The 17,184-nt window shown below is 41.5% G+C and overlaps 1 protein-coding gene across 1 annotated transcript in view; it reads left to right on the top strand.

The window, feature by feature from the left end:
- The window catches only part of ccdc175 (coiled-coil domain containing 175), an 81,277-nt gene that overhangs the window by 28,938 nt on the left and 35,155 nt on the right, over positions 1-17,184 (top strand). The window contains exons 6-8 of the mRNA XM_043698439.2: positions 4-126; positions 10,772-10,881; positions 11,790-11,871. Of these exons, the coding sequence (XP_043554374.2) occupies positions 4-126; positions 10,772-10,881; positions 11,790-11,871 (315 nt within the window). The remainder of the gene's footprint in view (positions 1-3; positions 127-10,771; positions 10,882-11,789; positions 11,872-17,184) is intronic.

The following is a 17,184-nucleotide window of genomic DNA, read 5'->3' as shown; positions in this document are numbered from 1 at the left end:
TAGCTTACAGATGTTCAACTTCTGATTGAGAATCAGAATGCAGCAAATGTTGAGAAGAAAAGAAATCTTGATGAGTTGAATGCGGAATTACAGAAATTACATAATAACCTGACAATCCAGGAAATGGTAAGATTTACAGTTACACTTGAAAAACCATCAATAAAAAAGCAAAGCATTGTAGACACTAAAAACCTTAATCTGAAATCTTAGCAGAAAATGCTGGCAACTTTCACATAAAAATAAAAAAAAGGTGAGTGGGCAGAGGTAATGACCTAAAGTTGGTGAACTCCATGTTATATCTGAAAGGCTGTGAAGTGCCCTATGAAAGATGAGGTGTTATTTCTCAGGCTCATGTTGAACTTCATTGGAACAAAATTAGAAATCACACAACACCAGGTTATAGTCCAACAGGTTTATTTGGAGGCACTAGCTTTCTAAGCACTATTTCTTCACCAGGTGGTTATGAGATTTTTAACTTGGTCCACCCCAGTCCAACACCAGCTCCTCCAATTCATTGGAACAGTAAGCGGCAAAGTTCAGAATAGGAATTGGAGGAGAACTCCATAACAGGAGACTGGAACTTGGGAGCCATGCTTGAAAACTGAATCGAAGTACAGCTGACCTCCACTGACTATCTCTGATCTAACTATTTCTCTGATGTTTTGATGCAGATTATCCAATGTCAATAAAGTGATTGTAGCAGGGATATTTTAAAGTGATAATATCGCGAGCTGTAAATGATTGATTTGATTTACTGTTGTCACATGGAGCTATGAAATCAGAGCGGTCCATTCAGCAGTCTGGTAACAGCTAGAAAAAGCTGTTCTTGCATCAAACAAATATGCAAATAAAATAGACAAAATGCTGATATTTGAATGGAATCATTTCTCCTCTGTTTCAGGCACTTGTGGTTATGTGTCTACTATGTGTTGCATATTTTTCAATATGTTAATTTTTTTAATAATGTACTCCAACACAACATGTCTCCGTGCTTAATGTAAGAAGAGTAGATACTGAGCCGGACTATTTTTCTGTTGTAACTCCAATGCATGTATAGTATCTTTTCGTGCAAAGTACTTAAAAAGGTATCAGATTAAGTTTTGATCCATTTTACACTCCAGCTATTGAGTGGATTAATAACTACATGGGATTGGGGGTAGTGTATTGAGATGAATAGAAAATTGGTTAACAGACAGGAAATAGCAAGTAGGAATAAATAGATTTTTTACTGAATGGCAGGCAATGACTAATGAGATACTGCAGAGATCAGTACTATTCATGATATATGTTAATAATTTAGATGATGGAACTAAATGTAAAATCTCAAAACTTGCAATTGACACAAAGCTGAGTAGGAGGGTGAGCCGTGAGGAAGATGCAGAGATATTGCAGTGTCATTTGGACAGGCTGAATTAGTGAGCAAATACATGGCAGGTGACATGGTGAGCAAAGGTGACTTTAGCAGCAAACATTGCAGTGTGTAATAGTTGAAAGAACATGTGGTTTTAAGAGAAATTCTTACCTTTGTCGTTATATTTTTTAATTTAGCCCTAACAGCTCATGCTTCTGATGCCAAACTTCTTACCTAGTCCTAAATATTGCCTTTGGTATCTACATGATCACAACTGAATCCTTCCCCTCTCACTTACGTTCCTCTTCAGCCCTAAGTAGATGTCCTGAACTCTGGCACCAGGCAAGCCTGTTGGACTCAAATGCAGTCACTTCTACATTTCTAACTGCTCATTTCATTTGAATGACTTCCAGTATTACAGTGTCATGATCATTTTACCCATTTACCTTTGTAGCCCCTGCACTCATCCAAAAACTTGAACCTGTTGGACTATGGAAGAGGTTGACGCTCCTCCACTGTTTTATGCTCAGTCACAATCAGACCTTCCCATCCTTGAACACAGACTAAATCAAATAATCCTCACTTCAGGAGTAGGACTGTCTCCTGCAAAAAGAATCAAGGTAACCTGCCCCTCCCTGAGGCATTTCAGTGCCTAAAGCTTGATATCTGGCTCAGTGACACTGAGTTGACCTTTCATGACTCACAGACTGTTATTGCAGAGTCGTTTGCTTTGGATCACACAAGTGTCCATCAACTTACACATATTGCAGCCACAACACATTGCCTGCCCAGCCATCTTTATTGTATGTTAATTAACTATTTTAAATTTTTAATTAATGTATTTAGTTTTGCTTGTGTTTACATTCTTCTTAGTTTATATTTTATCTACCCTTATTTTAGATCCAATTAATAACAAGTACTCACTGGTCAAACGTCAACCTGATTGTCTTTAATTTTCTCAATCAAATATCTCACTTTTTATATTTCTGAAGTCTTTCTGTTTTCTCTGAATTCGCATTGTGAGAGGCCCTTACGAAGGTTGTTGTTTCTGCAAAAATCATAAGGCTGAGTCATGGGGGGGATGTATGTTAAGCTAGATATGCTTGCATACAAGTAGCTATATCTTGCTTCTACAAAACTTGCAAGGCGGTATCATGAAGATATATACCAAGAAATAACTAACCGAAAAGGGAGGTAGACTGACCAGAATCCTCAGAAAGTCATTCTGAACCAGGAAAGAGTTAGGTGGTAATACTTGAACAGTAGGTACAGGGAGACGTTGAGCCAGGCAACTCCATGCACGGACCAAGGTAAGAAAATTGACTTTTAAGTACTGCCTTGGTGTCTGGGATTGAGTGCTAGTAGTTAATAAGGGACTAACGAAGTAACTCAATATGGGCTGTGCCGAGGGTAAAGAAAAAGCCTCTGGGGAAAAAGGGAGGTGGTTGATTGGTAGAAACAGATGTATTGACATGACAGTTGCAATTGTCACGCACATAGGGAGTTAGCATGAACAAGATAACCAAATAAGACCCAGTGTTGCGTCAGCAAAAGTAATAAGACCCAGCTATCGGGGGGGGGGGGGGGAGGTTGCACGCCAACAACAGGCCACAGACAGATGTGGTAAGCCGATTAGATTAGCAGCTGCACAGAGCAATACAACTATCAGATATGAAGTAAAAGGGGAGTATCAAGAGACTCAACTGAACTGTATAAATTGTAATGTAACCTCCTGATCTAGGTGCCTACTTTATGGTCACCCGGCTTGCAAGAACGTAAGAATCAAGACTGCTTCAGAATTTGACTCGGACTGAAATTATTGAACAGTGAGCTTCGTTTCTCACAATTGGGGGCTCGTGTCCGAGATCCTGTCATCACCGGTGGAGTAGGCACCGTCGACGGCTGGGAAGACGCGTCCCGTTCCCTTTTGGAACGGTCCTGTGTTTCTCAACGGTGGGTGCCCCTCCCGGTAGACTGACCAGAATCCTCAGGGAGTCATTCTGAACCAGGAAAGAGTTAGGTGGTAATACTGTAGGCACAGGGAGACCTTGAGCAAGGCAACTCCGTGCATGGACCAAGGTAAGAAAATTGACTTTTAAGTACTGCCTTTGTGGCTGGGATTGAGTTCTAGGAGTTAATAAGGGACTAACAAAGGAACTCCATATGGGCTGTGCCGAGGATAAGGAAAAAGACTCCAGAGTAAAAGGAAATGGAAATGGAGGCGGGGTCCCTGTCAACATATCTCCAGAAAGTCCATTAGGGAGGATGTTGAGGAATTGGAAACATAATACTTGTACAAGGGAAAAGGATAGGAAGAAGATGATTAAATATTGTTGTTTTGTATGGACTAAGGAGCCCATTCTTCCTCCCACCGTCTTCTGGCCAAAGTATGGTTCGGACGAGGACTGGGTTTGTCAATATTTGAACTTATATGTTAACAGTAAACAGCCCCTCAGTCAGGAGGAATCAGATTATGCTTCATGTTGGAAGAGGGGTTCAGGAACAAATATTCATTTAGTTAAAACAGAGAAGAAAGACTCTCCCACGGCGCCGCCTCCATGGGAGGTGTTAGATAATCTGCCGCCCCCATATAATGAACCTGTAAATAAGGCAGAAGGGGACTCAGGACGAGCAGGGACAGGGGAATCGGCAGCAGCGACAGGGCCAGAGCCAGAGTCAGGACCAAGGCCAGGGCTGGGGGAAACTAGAACGACAGGGATGATTACCTGCAAACGAAAGGAAATACAGAAGGAAAAGTTGGACAAAGACCCACAAGGAAGTTCCACTATGTATCCTCTCTGTGAAGTCCCAAAAGGGGATAGGAAATCAAGTTTGTAAGTGCACCCCTAACGAGTGGGGAGATGCGGACCTTTAAGAAGGAAATAAAGGTCCTCATAGAAGACCTGGTGGGATTGTCCGAACAAATCAACCAATTTCTGGGTACCAGTTTATACACTTGGGTGGAACTAATGAGTATATTAAACATTTTATTTACCGGAGAGGCAAGAGGGTTCATTAGAGGAGCCGCAATTAAGATCTGGGACAGGGAGCATCCAGTCGGGGACGGGCAGGCTGGAGTAGGTGAAGCTAAGTTTCCCCTTAGGGACCCCGGGTGGGATAATCAAAATGAAGATCATCGACAGGAAATGAAAGAGTTTAAAGACTTATTATTAAAGGGAATCAGAGAAGCGGCACCAAAGTCACAAAATCTGACAAAGGCGTTTGAAGTGTGCCAGGGAAGGGATGAGACCCCCTTGGCCTTTCTCCAAAGATTAAGAGAAAGTATTCTGGAATAGACCCGGAAGGATCAGTAGCAAAAGGGCTACTGAGGGTACATTTCGTAACAAAATCATGGCCAGACATTCAGAAAAAGATTCAAAAGATAGAGGAGTGGAGTGAAAAGCCCCTGGATGAGTTGTTGCGGGAAGCTCAGCAAGTGTTTGTGAGAAGAGAGGATGAGAAGCTAAAACAGAAGGCAAAAATGATGGTAGCCACGGTTGATGAAGTAGTTAAGAAAAGAGTTGAACCAATAGTAAGCAACCGGAGTGGTGGCTGGCAGCATGTTGAAAATAGAGGTAGGGGAAGAGGACGAGGAGGACCCGTAAGGGGGTCCAGTCGACAAGGACAGGGATTAAGGTGGAAATCCCCACAGGCAGGATGTTACTACTGTGGAAAGACAGGTCACTTTAAGCGGGAATGTCCTGATCTGAAAAGGGAAGAGAGGGCGATACCGCTTTTGAACTTTGATGAAGAATAGGGGTGTCAGGGGCTCTTGCCCCCAGGGACCCACCAGGAAACCTTGATAAACTTAAAGGATGTACAAAGTTAAAAATCACACAACACCAGGTTATAGTCCAACAGGTTTAATTGGAAGCACACTAGCTTTCGGAGCGACGCTCCTTCATCAGGTGATTGTCACCTGATCACCTGATGAAGGAGCGTCGCTCCGAAAGCTAGTGTGCTTCCAATTAAACCTGTTGGACTATAACCTGGTGTTGTGTGATTTTTAACTTTGTACACCCCAGTCCAACCTTAAAGGATGTAGTTTTCTTAGTCAATACGGGGTCAGCGAGGTCATCTCTAAATTTCAAGCCCAGGGGAGTGGGAATTTCGAAGCAAATATTAACTATCTCTGGGGTAAAAGGGGAGGGATTTACCGTCCCAGTTTTAAACCTATGATGATTGAAAGTGGAGAAGAGACAGTTGAAGGCGAACTGTTATATATCCCTGATATTGGAAGTAATTTATTGGGGAGGGATTTAATCATACTCTTGGGACTGGAACTTGGAGTATGGGACCAGATATTAGTGATACAAATGGCCGTCCTGACCAAGGAAGAGGAGAGAGAAATAGAACCCACGGTATGGGCTAGGGAAGGGAATCGCGGAGGATTACAAATACGTCCTTTGGAGATCAGTTTAAAGAGAGAGGGAGACGTAGTATGCGAAAGACAGTATCCAATTTCAACAGAGGGACGCAGTGGATTACAGCTGGTAATTGAGGGGTTGATTGAGGATGGATTATTGGAGCCCTGCATGTCCCCTTACAATACCCCTATTACTCCAGTACAGAAATCGGACGGTATTTACTGTCTGGTACAAGACCTGAAGGTGTTGAACCAAATAGTACAAGTCCGCCACCCTGTGGTCCCTAACCCCTATACACTATTGAGTAAGATTCCCCACGACCATAAATGGTTCAGTGTAGTGTATCTAAAAGATGCCTTCTGGGCATGTCCACTGACAGAAGGAAGTAGGAATATGTTTGCCTTTGAATGGGAGGATCCAAAGACAGGACGAAAACAACAGTACAGGTGGACAGTACTCCCACAAGGATTCACTGAATCCCTGAATCTCTCTGGTCAGGTGTTGGAACAAGTCTTGGAGGAATTTAGTAGTCCCGAAGGGATTACTCTGTTACAATATGTAGATGATCTTCTGGTAACAGGCAGGAAGAGAGACAAAGCAATAGAGGCCACAAACAAATTACTAAACTTTCTGGGACAACAAGGATTGAGGGTCTCCAAGAAGAAATTACAGTATGTAGAAAAGGAAGTTCAGTATTTGGAACATCTAATCAGTAAAGGAAAAAGAAAAATAAGCCCAGAAAGAATAAAGGGCATTGTGGAAATACCACTGCCCAAGACCAAAAGGGAGTTGCAAAAATTCTTGGGGTTAACAGAGTACTGTAGATTATGGATAGACCCATATGCACAGAAAACAAAGAAATTATATCTGAAACTATTGGAGGAAGAACCTGAAATATTGAATTGGACAGATGAAGAGAGGGAATTTGTTGAAGAACTAAAGAGGGAGCATTACCTTGCATTACCCTCCCTAGACAAGCCCTTCCACTTGTTTGCCACAGTGGATAGGGGAGTGACTCTAGGGGTCCTAACCCAGCGATGGGGAGGAATGAAACAACTGGTTGCCTACTTGTCTAAATTGCTAGATCCAGTCTCAAGGGGGTGGCCAGAGTGTGTGCAGGCAGTGGCAGCAACAGCCTTATTGGTAGAAGAAAGTCGGAAACTTACCTTTGGGGGAGCCCTAATAGTCAGCACTCCATACCAGGTACGGACCATATTAAATCAGAAAGCAGAACAATGGCTCACAGACTCTAGGATCCTGAAATATGAGGCAATTTTAAGAGAGAAGGATGACCTCGTGTTAGTCACAGATAGTTGCTTAAATCCAGCCACAATCTTGTGGAGGGGAGAGGGGGAGGCCCCTGGTAATCCAGAACACGACTGCCTTGGTATTATTGAATATCAGATGAAAGTTCGGATGGACCTGAGGGACATCCCACTCTATGCGGGAGCTCGGTTGTTTATCGATGGGTCCTCCTTGATGATTGAGGGCAAGAAACATATTGGATATGCTGTAATAGATGGGATGAAGGGAAGCGTTATCGAGGCCGGGAGACTGCCTAATGGCTGGTCAGCCCAAACCTGTGAACTCTATGCCCTAGAAAGAGCTCTCAGAGCCTTAGAAGACAAGGAAGGAACGGTGTACACAGACTCCAGATATGCATTTGGAGTGGTGCACACCTTCGGAAAAATTTGGAAGAAAGAGGACTAATAAATAGTCGAGGACAAGAACTAGCACATGAGGAATGATAGAACGAGTACTAGAATCCCTGTTACTTCTGAGGGAAATAGCGATAGTTTATATAAATGGACATCAAAAGGGGAATGATCCAGAAGTAAGAGGAAATAGACTGCCGATGAGGTAGCTAAAGAAGCGGCACTGAATCCACAAGGAGCAGTGATATACTCCCTAATACCTGTAATTCCGGATCCTCAGGGTACCCTGTTGTTTACAGCAAAGGAGGAGTAGGAACTAAAAGACTTCGGGGCCCCAAAATCAGCGGATGGACGCTGGATGTTACCCGATGGGAGGGAGATATTGAATAAAATGAGGATACGAGAGAGTATAGCTGTCCTACATCAGGGGAGTCATTGGTGAGTGCAAGCAATGTGTGATTTAGTCTTAAGGAAATATGGATGCAAAGGGATATATACGATAGCCAAACAGATATGTGTGGGATGTATAACATGCAGGAAGGTAAACAAGAAGGTGCTAAGGAAACAAGTCCCAGAAGGGAGAGAACCTGGGCTAAGACCATTTGAGAGCATCCAGGTAGATAATACCAAATTACCCCGAGTGGGAAGACTGCGATATATGTTGGTAATAGTTGATCATTTATCTGGATGGGTGGAGGCACATCCTTTGGCCACTGCCACCGCAAGTGGGGTGTCCAAGATAATACTTGAACACATTGTTCCCAGATACGGGATAATGAAGTGTATAGATTCGGATCAGGGAACTCACTTTACTTCCAGGGTACTCCAGGGAACGATGAAGGGGTTAGGGATCCCCTGGGAGTTCCACACCCCTTGGCACCCACCCTCATCAGGAAAGGTTGAGAGAATGAACCAGACACTCAAGAGGCAGTTATCTAAATTAATAAGAGAAACCAGACTCCCTTGGACTAAGTGTTTACCTATAGCCCTCTTGCGAGTGCGGATGGCCCCAAGGAAAGATTTGGGGCTGTCTCCATAAGAGATATTGTTTGGCCTGCCCTACTTTGGAATAAAAGGGGAACTGCCAATCCCAGAGACTAGAGATTTGTTCTTAAAGAAGTATATACTGGGCTTGTCCTCCTCTTTGTCTTTCCTCAGGAAACAGGGTTTATTGGCACAGAGTCCGCCCCTTGAATTCACCGTTCATCCCATCCTGCTGGGAGATTGGGTCCTAATTAAGTCATGGACATCACAGGATGGCTAGAATCATGGTTTAGGAAATGGAAGGGAGTGGTAGTCTCCATCCTCACCTCCCTGATAGTGGTAGCAGGGGTACTGGTAACAATTGGCTGTTGTATCATACCTTGTGTACGGGGACTAACCCAACAGCTGATTGAGACAGCCTTGGCAAAACAGATGCCCCTAAAAGGTAATCAGGCAGAGGAACTCTACCTCTTGAACAGTGAGGGGATGGGTGACCTTGAGGCCAAGATGGATGAAGTCTCGGGATGATGCTTGCAAATTTGGGGCGACATATGAGAGAAATGCAGAAAACAACAATTATTAAAAACAAAAGGGATTGTGAGTGGCCCTTGCGAAGGTTGTTGTTTCTGCAAAAATCATAAGGCTGAGTCATGGGAGGGGGGGTGTATGTTAAGCTAGATATGCTTGCACACAAACAGTTACAAGTAGCTGTATCTTGCTTCTGCAAAAATCGCAAGGCGGAATCATGAGGGTATATACCAAGAAATAACTAACTGAAAAGGGAGGTGGTCGACTGGTATAAACATATGTATTGACATGACAGCTGCAGTTGTCACGCACAGCAAAAGTAATAAGACACAGCTATCGGGGGGCGGGGGGGATGTGGGAGGGTTGCACGCCAACAACAGGCTACAGACAGATGTGGTAAGCCGATTAGATTAGCAGCTGCACAGAGCAATACAACTATCAGATATAAGGTAAAAGGGGGTACCAAGAGACTCAACTGAACTGTATAATTGTAATGTAACCTCCTGATCGAGGTGCTTACTTTATGGTCACCCGACTTGCAAGAACGTATGAATAAAGACTGCTTCAGAATTTGACTCTGACTGAAATTATTGAACAGTGAGCTTCGTTTCTCACACCCATTAACTTACATTTTGCTACCTCTCCTTGATGCCACAATCTGATGGGGAAGTAATTGACTGAACAGGACAACCTTACACATTGTCAGCAAGAGGTTCTGGAGCACAACCCTTTGATGCTACTGCGTTGTTGTCAGGATGCATCACCTTTGCTGTATTTAGTTCATTAAGTCCTTTCTTAATGTTATGTGGAATAAATCAAATTTGCTAAAGACTGACATCTGGGGAAGGAACTGAGATGGATTATCAATTTGTCACCTTTTGGCCCAAGATGCAAATCATGTGTAAGCAGTGACTGAGGACTGAATCTTGGTGTTTTAGAAAGAACCACCCCTTTGGAATGCTGAAAGCAGAAAGGAGGAGAATGTGTGTTAGCTTCATGCTGGAGGTGGCAGAAATGGTCGGGGATGTTCTAGAGGTTGGTGAGTGCAAACTGAAGGTAAGGGGATACCTTAGGGGAATTGAGACAGACATGGTCTTGCCATGGTTCAGCTGAATGTTCTTTTAACAGAGAGGAAAAGCATATCCTAAGTACTGAACTAGAGGTTTCAAAGTAAAAGTGAAGGTGGAGAGACTTGGAAAATTGACAAGAAGTTGGATGTGAGGAAGGGTAGCTCAGGGAGCTGTGGACATCAGTGTGCTTTCATGAATGTTCATTCATAGCGTATCTGCAGAAATGAAAATTCATCTTGTTAATTAATCCTAACCATCCACGACTGTCTATATTCTAAAATTTTAAAATTGAGCCAGACACATTACTATTTATTACAAATATTATTATTTTGCTTTAATAGGTGACAACAGTTTTCAGGCATGTGTGTTTTATTTCAGGAAGAATAAATACTTATGTAATATTAGTATTAAAATACAATGTATGTATATAAAATGACTCTAGTTAGAAAATATCTTCATATGTAAGAGTGAAGAAAGATATTATTGAGCATGAACTTGGAGCAGTGTGCTGTATCAAAGGTTTTGAAGATGATGAGGGAAGTTGAAAGAATATTGAGCAAGGTCAAGGTAATTAATGGCTCTGGTCCCAGTGATAGAGCAGATGTTGGGGAGAATCCAATATGGTCGAAATGCAGAAGTGAAGAACAGCAAACTGAAAAGATGGACTGAAGACTGTAGTTTAAGCTTTTTTGAGAATTGTTTCATATTCATTAGGATCTGGTTAATTTCATATTTGTACTTCAGTCGTACTTGATAGGATGGTAAATTCTAATTTAACTCACTGAGGTGAAATGTATGTTCTCCCAATCTTTGCAGAAGAATGAACAGCTGAAAATGCATATTAAAAATTTGAAAAAGCAAGAAGACAATATTCAAACAAAGTACAATGAAGATGTGGAACTAGCTGAACAGCTAATTGCTCAGAAGTAATAAAACTAACCCATTACGTGAAGTATTACTGGAAAGTTCTTTATGAAATGATATTGATACTTGCATAGATTTAGTCATTGCTAAAAGTTTTTTTGTTGCTGGGGATAGAGTGAAATGGATTAGGGACAAACAGAAGGATGAGGAAGGGAGGATGAGGGATGAGAGCACATGAGAGTGAGGAGAATTAAGGATAAGGGGGTGGAGAGAAGAGATTAGGGGTAAAGAATAATGTTCTTTCCAAGCCACATTACTGCAAAGGTTTTCACATAAGTTGTCCCTTTAACTTGCAACATGTGCATAGCCCCACAAAAGGGATTGTTAGCTAAAACAAATTGCTGAGGGACTCCACAACAGAATTGAGAGGGTGCATTCCTGGAGATTAGAATTGAGAGCTGAGGGTGGAAAGGCAGCAATTGGTGGATGGGAGGAGGAGGAGGTAAGAAGGAAACATGGTAATATTTGCTTCAATTACAAGGTGTGGGGAGAAATTCAAATGTTGCAATTTTATTCCAAAGACACATCTGAAATTATAAAGGAGGGATTCCTAGAACTTCCATTGCTAATTCAGAATAGTTTTTTTTGTTATGAAAGGTTTGTTTGAATCAGAATCTGCATGTCTTGTTTCGATCCAATTTAGCGAAGAGAGCTTTAATGCCAAATAAATTAGAATAATAAATTAGAGAGCAATGATTCATCATCTAATGTTATTCTTTCTTAATTCTTATAACAGGTTATAAGATTTGCTACTTAAGACACGGCTATTTTCATTAAAGTTCAATTTAAATTCTATATAATTAAATCATTATGTGGAATAGTTTACTTGTCCTCATTTTGTAAATGCTCATAACTTTATTGGTACCTAAATAATTTGAGATAACCGGCGTATGTATTTTAATTTCAATAGGCAGAATATTATCAGGGAACTAAATAACCTAACTGAAAATATAAGAAAAGAAGTTGAAATTCTGCACACACGGATCTTACAGGTTGGATATTTTAATTAATTAGAATTATTAACTGAAATCCTCCAATTAAGAATGTTTAGGATCAATTTATTTCTGAATTTCAGATTTTATGTTTTAGCAATAACATGAGAATGCATAACCATAAATATGAGATCAGGAAAACACCAGAAATATTCATCTGAAATTTGTGTTTTTTCAATATGTAATAATAAACATTGTTTGACTTATCCAAGTCTAGTATCTTCCACTCTTCAGCCTCAGTATTATCCTAAACTGATGCTTTGATCTGCTTGAAATATTTCCAGACATCTGGTGTTTCCAAACAGTAGAAGTTAGAACTGGAGAGATTACAGTGTATTTTGATAGTGTCAATATTATTGTATACTTCTGAGATTAAAACAAAATTCTGAAAAAACAACTGTTAGTGCTTGGCAATATATAGTTTCATCAGTATTTAGTCATAGAGTCATAGAGATGTACAGCACGGAAACAGACCCTTCAGTCCAACTTGTCCATGCTGACCAGATCTCCCAACCCAATTTAGTCCTACCTGCCAGCACCCGGCCCACATCCCTCCAAACCCTTCCTATTCATATACCCATCCAGATGCCTTTTAAATGTTGCAATTGTAATAGCCTCCAACACTTCCTCTGGCAGCTCATTCCATACACGTACCACCCTCTGCATGAAAAATGTTGCCCCTTAGGTCTCTTTTATATCTTTCCCCTCTCGCCCTAAACCTGTGTCCCACCCCAGAGGAAAATAAACTTTGTCTGTTTATCCTAACCATGCCCTCATGATTTTATCGACCTCTATAATGTCACCCCTCAGCCTCCAATGCTCCAGGGAAAACAGCCCTAGCCTAATCAGCCTCTCCCTATAGCTTAAATCCTCCAACCCTGGCAACATCCTTGTAAATCTTTTCTGAACCCTTTCAGGTTTCACAACATGTTTCCGATAGGAAGACCAGAATTGTTGAAACAATAAACAATTTAAAATATTATCTGGAGACCCAGGCTGAAATTTTCCAATTTACAGGAAGGTTTGGGGGAGAGAAAAGTGCAACTGACATTATTCAGAAAGCTTCTGAATCAGGCAGCCAAGTGATGAGTGATGCTGGTCTTTTTACTGGAAATCCTGACCACTTGAAGTTGCTGGTAAATTAGAGTCTGGCTTCCCCAGCACTCAGAGGGCATGGCTGTGCAAGGACACCACCAGCTAATGCCCCAGGGAACAGAGTCTCAAAAGATAGGTTTTTTTTTCTTGGGATTGGGGTTTCACAGAATGGGGGGGAGGTGTTCAGAAATGGTGGTTTTGACCCTGAGACCACCCCACTTGTCCAAGGTTGAGTCCCTTAACCTTGCACAAATTAATACTGATCAAGGGAACCTCCTCTCCTCCACCTAACCGATAGCTATCCAAAGCTGTCCAAAGATGTACAGGCCAGATGAATTGGCCATACTAAATTGCCCATAGTGTTAGGTGCATTAGTTAAATGGAAATGGGTATGGGTGGGTTACTCTTCGGAGGGTCAGTGTGGACTTGTTGGGCCAAAGGGCCTGTTTCCACACTGTAGGGAATCTAATCTATCCATTTTGGTTTAGATGTGGTCCCTATTGAAGTAAATGTAGCCCAGGTAGGCTGAAGGTCTTAAGTGGTTGTTAATTGACCGTGTAAGGCCCTTAATTTGCAGCACAGTGGGAAAGTCTAGCATGGTCCTTCCTGTCCAGAACTTTGTTTCTGAGGTAACATGAAGAGGATGAGTAAATATCCAGCACCAACCCACCCAAATATCTGTCCTTCCTGCCACCTTCCCTGCTATTTCTCAGGAGGAAAAATCTCTGTACTCTTTGTCAGATCTATTCAACTCTAACCAAAATGTTCACTTGCTTTCTTTTCTAGACCTGTTGTACGTTTCTGACATTGTCATTTTCTTTTTACTTACATTTGGTTAAGACATCAGTTTATTGTTAATTTCTGCTTGATTTACTAATCTTTGAACTCTGAGATGTGTGGTAAATGTAGCTTGTGTAGATAGAATACAGTTCCCTTTTCTCAGTAGAATTCCAATACAAAATGTATTTGGCTACTTTCAAACTGAAACACGAAAGAGTGATTAAAAAAGGAAGAACCAGAAATGTTCAAAAATAATAAAACATGAACTGAAACTGATGTATCTATTTATTTCAGCATCTAAAACAACTTAAACAATCCAAAACACATCTTATATATGTTGGTCAAATATGTTTTGAGGGATGTGATATTTGGTCAGGTTCCTATTATCATGCACGACCTACCACATTTTTCTTCTTGATTTTCCTTCTCCTCTTATAGAAGTATGCTTCCAAGAGAAGCTTCTTCCCGAGAGGTCCTCAACGTAAGTATGAGGCTGAAAATTTCCCAAAAATCTCGCATGGAAGCATTGAGATTGATTCAAGGCCTCTGTATACAGCATGCCAGAAAGAAATGCAAGTTCTCATTCTCAGATACAAAAATTTGATACATCCTTTAGATCCAGAAACTTCCAAATGCTTCAAAGTCTGAAGGATGGTCACTGGAACTGAAACATTAATTCTTGCCTTCTCTTCACAGATCTGCTGAGATTTTCCAGAAATTTCTGATTTTGTAACTTCCAATTGCTGCCAATTTGAGTTATTATGGCAACACTGCATCTGAAATTTACCTTGAATGCTCTGTAAATGTGAAAAAAAAAGCTTCAGTAATTTAAGTAAATGAACACACTGGTATTAAAAGTTGAAAGATCATGAAAAAGCCAAGAATGCAAATAAATTTTAGAAGAAAAAAAATTCAAATTAAATGCTTGAATTATGCAAAATTTGTATGCAAATTTAGACCTATATATTCAGTCAAATGATCAATGCCTTGCACAAATCTCATACCCCGTACAATGTGTTCATGTGTTCAGATATAGAAAAGTATGAGGCAATAATTATTGCCCTTCATATTCAGGCAGTATTAGAACTGAGGAGAACACTAAGGTAATCTAGCAAAATTGAGGTCAATGTGAACAAGGCCAAAACTCATCAATTGGTTGGAGTCATACTCACATAGAGGAGGATGGTCATGGTTGTTGGAGACCAATCATCTGAACCCTTAGATACCGCTGCATGATTCCCTCAAGACAATGTTCTAAATCCACTATCTTCAGCTTCTTAATCAATGACTTACTTCGTCTGCCCTCTTCGTTTCCCTAATCCTCACCTCACCCCACTTAAATCATAATGTCAGTAAGTGGGCATGCTCAGTATCATTTGCAATCCTCAAATATTGAAGCACTCTGTGCATATACAGCAGGATCTGGACAACACTGAGACTTGGGCTGGTAAGTAGTCCTTGGCATTCACATCACAATTACCATCTTCAACAAGAGGGAACCCTCCTCTTGATATTCAACAGCATTACCACCACAGAATCTCCATCATCAGAACTCTGGGATTTCCATTGACTGTAAATTTAACTGGATGAGTCATAAAAATTCTGGCTTTGAAGAAAATGTCAGAGACTGAGAATTCTGCAAGAAATAAACAACCTCCCTCTAACCCCACCACCACTGACCCAGCTCCCAAGACCATTCCATCTACAAGGCTCAAGTCAAGTGTGTGATGTAATAATCCACACTTGCTTGGATGAGTGCAGCTTCAACAATACCCAAGAAGTTTGACATCAGATAACAAGACCAAACTACTTGGTGGCAAGTTATTTTCTTGTAGTCCTTTTCCTTTTAGCAATGATGTGAATTTGTTGTCTGCAACAGCTGCTCCTTAATTTGATGGTTGAATAAGTGGACTTAGATACTTCCTTGTTTTAGAACACACACTCTCTCACTCTCATACCCTCCTGCCGTGGAATGTGTAGATTCCTAATATTGCAGCACAACCAAGAGGACTGGTGTCAGGCAAAATTTCCTTAATGCAAAAGACCATTCATGTCACTCAATCTTGAATTATCCATCTCCCTCTTCAAAAAATAATGGCCAAGATTTTCCACTGCCAATCAGTCATTGCTTCAGCGCAGATAAGAATTGAGCATGGGTCCCTGTGCAACCCCCACCATAACAAACCCCTGATGGAATTACCCAGGAAATTGAAGATTCTTCTGGAATCCACCCAAGTGTACATTTAAATCAGAAAATTTGGAAATTGGTGTAGGTTTGCTCGCTGAGCTGGAAGGTTCGTTTTCAGAGGTTTCGTCACCATACTAGGTAACAAGTTCAGTGAGCCTCCAAATGAAGTACTGGTGGTGCAGGCCGCTTACTATTTATATACTTGAGTTTCCTTGGGTTTAGTGATGTCATTTCCTGTGGTGATGTTATTTCCTATGCTGATGTCATTTCCTGTTCTTTTTCTCAGGGGGTGGTAAATGGGGTCCAAGCATGAAATTCTTATGTATGACTCTGTTTGGCTTGTCCTAGGATGGATGTGTTGGTCCCAGTCGAAGTGGTGTTCTTCCTCATCCGTACATGAGGATACTAGTGAGAGTGTGTCATGTCATTTTGTGGCTAGTTGATGTTCATGTATCCTGGTGATTAGTTTTGTGCCTGTTTGTCCAGTGTTATGTTTGTTACAGTTCTTGCAAAGTATTTTGTAGATGACATTAGTTTTGTTTGTTGTCTGTATGTATACCTTCCAGGTCAGTGAGCAAAAATACATCCAGAATCTCAACCTGAGCTACAAATCTTCTTAAAACTCGCTAAATTTGGAAATTTTGGATGAAATTCAAAAAATTCAGAAAAATTCATACTATTAAACACATAATATTAAATCCTCCACAACTATTCCACTGACCCCAGACTTGCATCACAGAGCCCCAACTATATCTCCTCCTTGCTACCTACATCCCCCAGACACATACTGACACTCCCACCTGGACCTGACACCGTTGCCCCACCTGTACCTCTATCCCACTGTGGAGCCAATGTGCCTTCTCACACCTCACTCCCCCATGGATCCAGCCCCCCATTACCACTGTTTTACCACTGCCTTATATCCTCCCCATCCTGGAACCAAACTCCAAATTCCCATACTGCCAGATCTGCCCATCCCATCCCACCTCCCCCAGCCACCACCACTAACCACCCCCCCCCCCCCCCCCCCCCCCTCCGCTGCCAAATCCTTATACCTAATATCTATCATTTCCCCAACCCTGACAGACCCTATTTCTCTCAGTCGCACAGAGTGTAGTGGACAGCGAAGAAGGTTACCTCAGATTACAACAGGATCTTGACCAGATTGGCCCATGGGCTGAGAAGTGGCAGATGGAGTTTAATTCAGATAAATGCAAGGTGCTGCATTTTGGGAAAGCAAATCTTAGCAG

Source organism: Chiloscyllium plagiosum, unplaced genomic scaffold (assembly GCF_037043375.1).
Source record: "Chiloscyllium plagiosum isolate Xiang-an unplaced genomic scaffold, Cpla_swu_hap1 HiC_scaffold_8, whole genome shotgun sequence".
In the NCBI taxonomy this organism is placed as follows: Eukaryota; Metazoa; Chordata; class Chondrichthyes; order Orectolobiformes; family Hemiscylliidae; genus Chiloscyllium; species Chiloscyllium plagiosum.
The sequence above is the reverse complement of the archived record's forward strand: the minus strand, read 5'-3'. Positions and strand labels throughout refer to the sequence as shown.